Source organism: Rutidosis leptorrhynchoides, chromosome 5 (assembly GCF_046630445.1).
Source record: "Rutidosis leptorrhynchoides isolate AG116_Rl617_1_P2 chromosome 5, CSIRO_AGI_Rlap_v1, whole genome shotgun sequence".
Lineage (NCBI taxonomy): Eukaryota > Viridiplantae > Streptophyta > Magnoliopsida > Asterales > Asteraceae > Rutidosis > Rutidosis leptorrhynchoides.
In genome coordinates, this window is record NC_092337.1 from 197,365,484 (window position 1) to 197,374,570 (window position 9,087).

The 9,087-nt window shown below is 35.0% G+C and overlaps 1 protein-coding gene across 1 annotated transcript; it reads right to left on the reverse strand.

Annotated features, from left to right (window-relative positions):
* Nucleotides 1–3,464: 3,464 nt before the first annotated feature.
* On the reverse strand, nt 3,465–8,455 carry LOC139847916 (la-related protein 1C-like). The gene is made up of 6 exons (XM_071837645.1): nt 7,690–8,455; nt 6,829–7,435; nt 6,612–6,744; nt 6,414–6,504; nt 4,889–4,960; nt 3,465–4,034 (listed from the first exon to the last, which is right to left on the reverse strand). The coding sequence occupies exons 1-6, from the start codon at nt 8,152–8,154 to the stop codon at nt 3,906–3,908; spliced, it is 1,497 nt and encodes a 498-aa protein (XP_071693746.1). The 5' UTR covers nt 8,155–8,455; the 3' UTR covers nt 3,465–3,905.
* Between the last annotated feature and the right edge of the window lie 632 nt (nt 8,456–9,087).

The following is a 9,087-nucleotide window of genomic DNA, read 5'->3' on the forward strand; positions in this document are numbered from 1 at the left end:
TGAAGATGGTGAGGGTGGCGGATTTTCATGGTTCTCGGATAGTGGTGATACACAAGAAGGTGACCGATGACTATAGTTAGCCGATAGTGGTAGGTGACAGCTTTGGTGTTGCTCACGCCACAGGAGATGGTGGATAGGTGTTTACTAGGTGATGGGTTGAAACAAAAACCGGTTTGTAGCTGCAGTTTGCGAAAACAGTGGGTTTAAGTGATGGTGACGGTTTGTGGTGATGAAGAAGGTGGTGGAAATGGTGATTAGGGTGGCGGTGGTGGTCGGCCAAGGTGGTATTCTTTGGTGTCGTGCAACAATTGAAAAGGATGAGAGTTATCTCCAACTATCTGTATACTTACATATATATATAATTTATATATAAGTAATATAATTATAATATTAATAATTATTAATAAATAATATAATAATAGAATATAAAATCAAAATATCAAGTACAGTAAAGCCATCAGAAAGTTTGTCAATATTCAGTCGACGTTCATATTTTACGGATATAATATCGTGTCCAGTGCTAAACAGTTAAAATATAAAAGTGTTCCTAAAAATTCCAAATTTTTAGATTAAGCATATTTAATTATTTCACTCATTACCTGTTTGAAACCTGATCAAAAAGGTTCGAAAATTATTTATTTTCTGTTCCGATTTATATGTACGGAGTACCAATATTTAAACTTAAAAAGGTAAAAATACTTTTAACAAATCTAAAATCTTCGTAATCGATTTACAATTCAACTTTTATTTTAATCCTTCATAAACTTATATTAAATCTATATGAACGCTAACGAAATGTCAACCGAGTATTACTGACGTTTACTAATTAAGCTTGAAATCATTTATATTCCCTTTCTATATATAAATAGTTTTAAATAGCAAATTTAATTACTAAAACAAATATATTATATATTTTTAAACAAATAGATTTAATATAACCTTATATATTTACAAGTAATATTTATATACATATTTATATATATCTATATATTCTCAAATATAGTTTCCATTAATCGTATTTTATTTTATTTTATTTATTTTACAATATAAATCCTAATAATCATATTATATAATATTCTAAATTATATTTCAAATTATAAATACCTATTTAAATACATATGTTATCTATTTGCAAATAGTTGTTCGTGAATCATCGGGAATGGTCAATGGTTAAATGAATGTATGACAATAGTTCAAAATTTTTTAGACTCAACATAACAGACTTTGCTTATCGTGTCGGAAACATATAAAGATAAAGTTTAAATTTGATCGAAAATTTCTGGGTCGTCACATGCCACGTCATCATTCCCTCCATAGCATCTATAAATACACAAGTGAAATCCTTCATTTAAAAAACACTGGATGCATAAGCGTTACTCTGCCAAAATCAATGGCGACAACGTCACTCCAGTCGTTAATTTAATTCCGATCGGTGCTCCAATCACCATCCGAGTTAATCCACGCTAAGATATTAACTTATTCGATTCCGATCGAATAAGGTTAATTCAATTGGTTGTTTTACGCCCTTGGAATCTAGATTCCAAATCGGGATTTGCACAATTATTGGAGTTAAAACAATCAACCTACTTTTTTTTCCCAAATTAAGCACTCAAACCCGAAATCCATTCACACTTAACGAATTTGGTTTGATCAACCTGTATGACCGAGAGCGAACCGATCACGGTTAATCTTATTAATTCCAACGACTTCCCTCACGCACCGGTGAATAATAAGAATAATCAAAAGCGTAAGAAGAAATTGATTTAAGGCGCTGAAATGGAAGAATTCGACGTTTTCATTAAGGATTTTTTGTTTCGTTTTAATCGGTTTCACGTTTAGCTTCCTTTTGGTGTTGTTATTTCTTTTGTTAGTAATAGTTTTTGGTTTTTGATTCTGTTTAAGGATTTTTGATTTCGTTTTTATCGGTTTCACGTTTAGCTTCCTTTTGGTGTTGTTATTTCTTTTGTTAGTAATAGTTTTTGGTTTTTGATTCTATTTTTGTTTTAGTAGGTGAGACTATGTATAGATAGTTCTTTCGTTAGCCGCTTTCTAGGTACGAGTCTTATCGGGTTTCGTCACTTGTATCTCTAGATGAATCCGTATTCTTTTCGAAAGTGTTTTCCGTTTATATAGAAGTTTTAGTTATTTTTGTCAAAAAAATAAAAAATAGAATAATTATCACACCAGCATTAGATGACGTAGCATTTAAATTAGGTCTAACAACATGTTGGTCAAATTAAAGATGCCGAATTGAAAAGAGGAAAGATAAAGAAAGCTTTGAAAAACTTATAGTTGAATTGCCTTTTATTAAGCTTTGTACAATAGGAGTAACTAGTAAGCTATGGGGACGCAATTCAAGACGGAAGAGATGTCGGCTTATCGGCAAACGGGAAAGGCAATATGTCAGTGGAGGCTTTCGCGGCATTCGATGTTATGATGATACGTTTGGCCGGGGAGAGTGTGTCGGGTGAAGGATCCGCTAATGTGGTATCTTACAAGATTAAGAATCTGTCCGGAAAGAATTCTTTGAAAGAGATGGTTAATGGAAAATTGAAAAGGGCGGGTACTCGAAATTGATTGTTGTAGTCCGTCTTATGTTCTTCGTTTGGTTTCTTTCCTTGTATCTCCATATTTTTTCTCGGTTTTTGCTTGATTAGTTTGTTTGTAGTTTTTTTTGCAGGTGGTTAGGGAGACTCGTTTATAGATAGATTTTGTGTAGATTGTTGTTTTTATGTGCGAGCTTCCCCGTTTAACCATGTCCTTTTATATTTTCTGTTGAGGTCGTTTCCCTTTGGAAAACGACTTCGTTTCTATATGAGTTTTCGTTTTTTCGCCCCAAAAAAAAAAAAAAAAAAAAAAAAGACTTCCGGTGTAAGGTAATTCACTTTAAAATAGTTGTTCGAAGCTACATGCCCCGATATTGGGTGCGACAAACCATCTCCCTTTCCTAGGCGAACATGCAAGGCTATAGATGTGGAAACAAGCCGACCAACTACCGATTTCACGTAAAAAAGAGAGAGCCCCTAGTTGTTAGCTAAGACTTCACACTACCGAAGTATGAATTGAAATCAGATCTCTAAGTCATACCAAGTAAATTCTAGCCACTTTTATAACAGGTCCAGTTCCAGTTTATTACTGGACACTGTCAGTATAAACCTATGTATAACCTATCCTAGCTGTGACAATACAGATACTATGAGGCATACACGAGCATATATATTGTAGATGATTCTATGCCAACAGATCATTAAACTCAAACACTTGCAAGTTAACGCATATAGCACATTCGACAAGATACCATGGTAGCAAGTTACATAGAAAAATCGCCATCTAAAAAGTCAAAACCACCTGTGATGTAGGTAGCAACTTGCAACCACCTAAGATAACAAACAAACATACTTGCAGGAGCTTATAATAGAAACAACATACTTCCACAAAATCACCCTCAGAAGCAAACCACAATATAAGAAAATAATTCTTTTATATAATAGGTACAGTATAAAGGCCATATCATCATATCCAACAAAATAGTACTAACATATCCAAAGTCGCAAAAAAACTCTATCCTAATTATATTTTAGCTTTTATTTTTAATTTTTTTTTTTTTTTTGGTGTTTTTCTATTTTTTGGTGTTTTTCTATTTTTTTCATTTTTTTTTTTTTTTGTTTTGCAATTATTTTTTGTTGTTTTTCATTTTTTTTTTTTGTTTTTTGTTTTTGTTTTGTGTGTTTAGTGTACCTCTCAAAACATCAATTACCATTGAATCTCCATGGAAATTGAAGATAGCCCCGCATCATCATTGAGGTCTTCCCGTTTCAAAAAGAGTGTATTTAGTTATATCTCTCGCATATGATTAATCTCATGCGTCCCGCTGCCGCCCGTTCAAAACCACTCGATGACTATTTTCAACATGACGTCAATGAATCTTGACTAACGGACCTTGGAACAGCCTCAGGGCTAGAAGCACTCGAGTATTGAGCAGGTGGGGGCATAAGCCACCTCATCCAATCATTTCTCCGCCTCAGCTTGTCACCCTACAATATAGAAAGACAAAATTACTAAAATAGTCCCTGTAGTTCAACGAAAATTACTGGTTTGTTCCCTGTGGGTTTTTTTCTGACCAAGTCCCCTGTGGTTTTCTAATCTTTCCAACATAGTCCCTCGTACTGACGGCCGTCAATTTAGCATGTTAAATCTTATCATGTGTGAAACACGTGATGGGTAAAATAGTACTTTTCTTTTTCCCTGCGCCATTATCACTTGATAATATTTAGCGAATAAAATTGACGGCCGTGTACGAGGGACTATATTAACAAGACTTGCATACCACAAGGACTAGCTTAATGAAAAAAAAAACCACGGGGACCAAACCAGCAATTTTGGACAAACCACAAGGACAATTTTAGTAATTTTGTCATATAAATATCTTGATCACCTGGTAATTCTCATCTTTGTGAAGCTGGATATTTACCAAATTTCATTTTTTTGTGTAGGAGTTGGGTAACAGGTCAAACATATTTTGTTCAAAACAGGTAAACTTTATATCGGTTGAGTTAACCGGAAACTCTTTTTATCCAAAATTTTGGAAACTTTTAACTACTCTCAGATATGATAACAACAAACTTAGAGAAAATTACACATTGCATGCAACACTTCGGGCGACTTTTGACCCATTAAAGAATGCATATAGCACAAATCGATCCACTCCTAAACAAAGGGACTAAACTTTCCACCTCTACGGGTCTGCAAGTGGTGGTGTTAAAATGGGCTTATTGTTTATCAAGATATGAAGGCTAAAAGGGAGTTGCAACTTACATTTGGCATTATGAGTATAAAAAAAAGGAAGATAATTAGAAGTTTGATCAAATTGAACAATACTATTATGTACCTGCACTTCCACAAGAGTTGATGTCCGCATTACACCGAGTATAAGTTGAATATCATTAGTCAGAGAAGAAACCTGCGATAAATCAATTCATTAATTTACATTTGTACGTAATAAACTTTCTTAGATGGGAAGTAGAATGAACGTTGAAATTAACACATAGTGATTCAGAATCAAGTTATCATTTAACATGCTCTACAATTGAGATTTATAGTAGAATTGAAGACAGAATACTAAGAATAGGTAAGCACACCTACTGATACAATTTGTGTCATCCGTGAAATTTGAGTTCTTACCACATCATGAATATTTGCCATAAAAAATATTTAATTGTTTGCTATCATAATTCATAACATTAGGGATTAGGGATCTAAATTCAAGATACTTTAGCTTTTCCTATCTAACTGCTAATAATTAATAAATAAAACTCATAAAAAGAGAATAATAATTTCTTTTTGTATGACCACTTTAATTAAAATTGTTTCGTTGTTGTACACCAACTTCGCAATGCATATTGTATTGTTCATTGTTCACCTCCTAGTCATATGAATATAGGTTTTAACTTATCCTTAGACATCAAACATATGTAAATCATCATATACATCCACATTTAACATGTGTACCTCTCGCAAAAAAACTAAGGGCCAAAACTAACCACTCGTTTTTCTCAAGTATATTCTCCTGCGAAAACCTGGTAAGTCAGCCAGAGCAGACACTTTTGAAGAGGGCATTCAAGACCTACTTAACATTTGATTCAGTCTAATATGGGATTAAGTAAGTAAAGCAAAATCAAGGCATGTAATTCGGCATGGATTGTAAAAGAAGCCGAAATACATGTACATGAAACATACTGCAACTAAATTGTTATTCTACACAAGTTATTCTAAAAATATCTATAATTTAAACACTATATAAGGTAGAAACTAAAAAAATATAACTTCAAAACACATTCAGATCCAAGTATCCACATTATATTTTTAAATATAAACTTTTCAAAAAGGTGCACATAAACCATTGTTTAAATGACAAACTTTGTAGCACATGGCATAAAACATATGGAACATATTTGATTAATAAAACCATGTTGTTGATGCATATCAGTATGAAATGATACATTGCTAGTTAGCTGTAACAGGTATTAGCTACAAATGCCCTTTTCTGATGCAGAACTAATATTAAATAGAGGTCCCATGAGCTGTTCTTTACTTTTTTTAAAAATCCCAAACATATTAAGACATTGTTTCAAACTAAAAGCTACTCAAGAGACAAGAATGTGTACATATAATGTATCACTATTACTCTATTTATGCTAGAAATATTCTGCTTTGGACTAGCAAAATGGTGTAGAGTCTCATGCCTACTTAAGTCTTTATTTCTGAAAATAACATGCCCTTGCATCAACTATGCTCTCATTACTTAATAAGTATACATGTCAGATTAAGTGAATAACGCAAAAACGGGGAGGTATAACCACAATAGCAACTCAACACGACAATGAAAATGAAACAAATTATATACAAAAACTCACTTTCTTAAAGCCTGCTATTAAACTAACAGGCACCCAGCCCTGTTCGTCCATGTTTCCTCGCAAGAATGTATCTCTAATCAAATTCTCATTGCTGCAACAAAAAGTAAGAAGACCATCCGTTACTCTTCAAATATTGCACTAGGTAAACCTTTCTGACATTGAATCCAAAAATAGTTTTCAATGAGAGCATTGTAGAACCTGAAATAGTAATCAATTTGTGCCACTATATTGGCATGCAGTGGGTCTAGAATTGGGAAGCAGACTGGACCCGGCATTGGTGCAATCATTGGGGGAGCTAGACCTTGTACATAGATCATGCCAGATGCAACATCTGCCAGCACATAAAAATCATTATGCAGAGTGAATAATACTAATATGCATAAAGGCACAAACTTCTACTGATATAAAACCTCACCAGGGTATATAACATTGGGGCCAAAAGAACGCATTGGTTGATGAATAAATGGGGTTGGATTGTGTACAGTGGGTCGCACATAACCCCTGCGAGAACCCCTCTGAGGTTGCATGTTGGTATCTCTGTTGTTATAGCTTCTACTTTGACTCCATTCCTGATTCCCTCGACCCTGGCCCTGGCCCTGGCCCTGTTCCACCTTGCCTCCATAATTGTGATGATAAGAACCATGGCCTTTTTTATAGAAATTCCTTTGATGCTGATGGTTGTGGTTGTGGTTGTGGTTGTGGTTATGGTTATTATCACTGTTTGGTTGTGATCCAAAACCAACTCTTGGTGACTCCTTGTGTGTACCATCCTTTGAATAAGAATCCATAGGAACAGTAACAGGTTTTCCAGATGTGTTACGGACAGCTTCAACTTTTGTATCATCGATTGCTAATGATCGCTGAGAAATACCTCCATTTGATGATGTATGTACACCAGTACTCCCACCACCCTTCTTCTTGGGCCTCTGAACAGATGGTGTCACATGGTTTGGAGTTAAAGTAGAGTTTGCATTATTCACAGTCGCCGGTTTATATGATGAAGGAGATGAATTCCCACTCATCTACAATGAACAATCACATAAGCTTTAATAAAGTGAACTCCACTAAACCTTAAAATACAATATGCATGCAGAAGCATATGAGATGTAGGTTTCAACTTTATATATAAAATTACGACAATATGTGACATCCCTAGTTGACATATATCCAATACCCTATACTCCATAACTCAAATTTAACATAATTAACACAATAAAAAAAGCATATATTAATAAAATTAAAATTGAGCATAATAATAGATAAATAATACAGATACCTGTAATGGAGGCATCAACAATCCATCAGAAAAAGCTTGTAATGATTCAGAGGAAGAAGATTTAGTTGCAGCTTTAGTAGACTCTCCTAAAGCAGGCCAAGAATCTGCACCCATAACTGCACTACCAACCTCAACGACACCGTTTAACGGTTTACTCCACACCGGCTTCTTAACCGCATCATCGGAACCCTCAGTAGGTTGACCATTGGTTGACGACTCACCCTGAATACTCGACGTCTCTGATGAACACCAATTAGAGGAAGCGTTAACGACTTTCTCCTGAACAAATTCCGACACCGGCGATGGCGATGGCGACGTCGCCGGAGCCACAACAGAAACCACCGGCGGAGACAACTCACCAGTATCACCACTTACGATCTTAGTCCACGGTGAAGATACCGTTCGCAAACGTACCGGTGATTTAGAACCGTCGTCGCCGTCGATTTTTGGTGGCCGGGAAGCCATTAAAATTAGGGCTTTTAATTCAAAACCTGAAATTGTTTAGTTTTCTCAAAAGTTAATTCTAGTGATGCAACTCGAACGCTAGGGTTTTTAATCCGGAAATTAAACGTCTAATGAATCGATCAAAATTAGCGTGTAACGAAAAAACAAGTAAACGAACAATCAATTAACAATGAATGCAGGTTTATAGTCGGAATGATTTAACGGACGGCAGTCGAATCGGCGATGAGTGACGGAGATAGCGCTCACAAACACACACAGTGACGATGCTTCAGGTTTTCAGAATAGATACGTGTACACACAGTCACAGATACATACATGTGTGTGTGTGTGTGAGAGACTTGCCCTTGAAAATTACCCGTTTTTTTCTGGGGTATTAATGACCAAAATGCCCTTGTTGGTGTTAGCATATTACGTGTAGTCAAGGCTGGGTAAATTGATGGCCCACAATGAAAAATGGAAAACGGAAATGGGAATTGCAGGAAGTGTGATGTATTTGTTGGTAGGTGAGATCAACATTCCATCATTTTTCTTTTCTCTTTTTTCTTTTTTCTTTTTTCTTTTTTATTTGATTAAAATAAAATGCTACGGAATAAGATCACTTTCTACTTTTTCGTACTTACACATAAGCATGATGTCAATATTTTTTCACCATCATAGGCTCAGGATGAATTCATTCTATCACACCTTTTTTCTTTTTTTTTAAAGGCAAAATAAATCTTATTATCAAAAAACTTGAAAGGTACATCTAGCATGCAAGTGAGAGTAAAGGTGAGCATGACACCATACTGGTACCGAACCGTTTCGTACCAGTTGCTACCACAATTTTTTTCCAACATAATGTGAGTACCGAATACCGTACTGATATAATCGGTTCGGTACCAGTATGATACCAGTATCGGTACGATAGAAATAGGTACTGTACTCATTTGGTAC

What these genes read in the sequence shown, in the direction of transcription:
- LOC139847916 (XM_071837645.1), bottom strand. Translation starts at nt 8,154, where the DNA reads ATGGCTTCCCGGCCACCAAAAATCGACGGCGACGACGGTTCTAAATCA. An exon ending in CAAATTGATTACTATTTCAG is followed by an intron (nt 6,505 to 6,611) that starts GTTCTACAATGC and finishes TTTTTGTTGCAG; the next exon opens with CAATGAGAATTTGATTAGAG. An exon ending in CAACTCTTGTGGAAGTGCAG is followed by an intron (nt 4,035 to 4,888) that starts GTACATAATAGT and finishes TCTATATTGTAG; the next exon opens with GGTGACAAGCTGAGGCGGAG.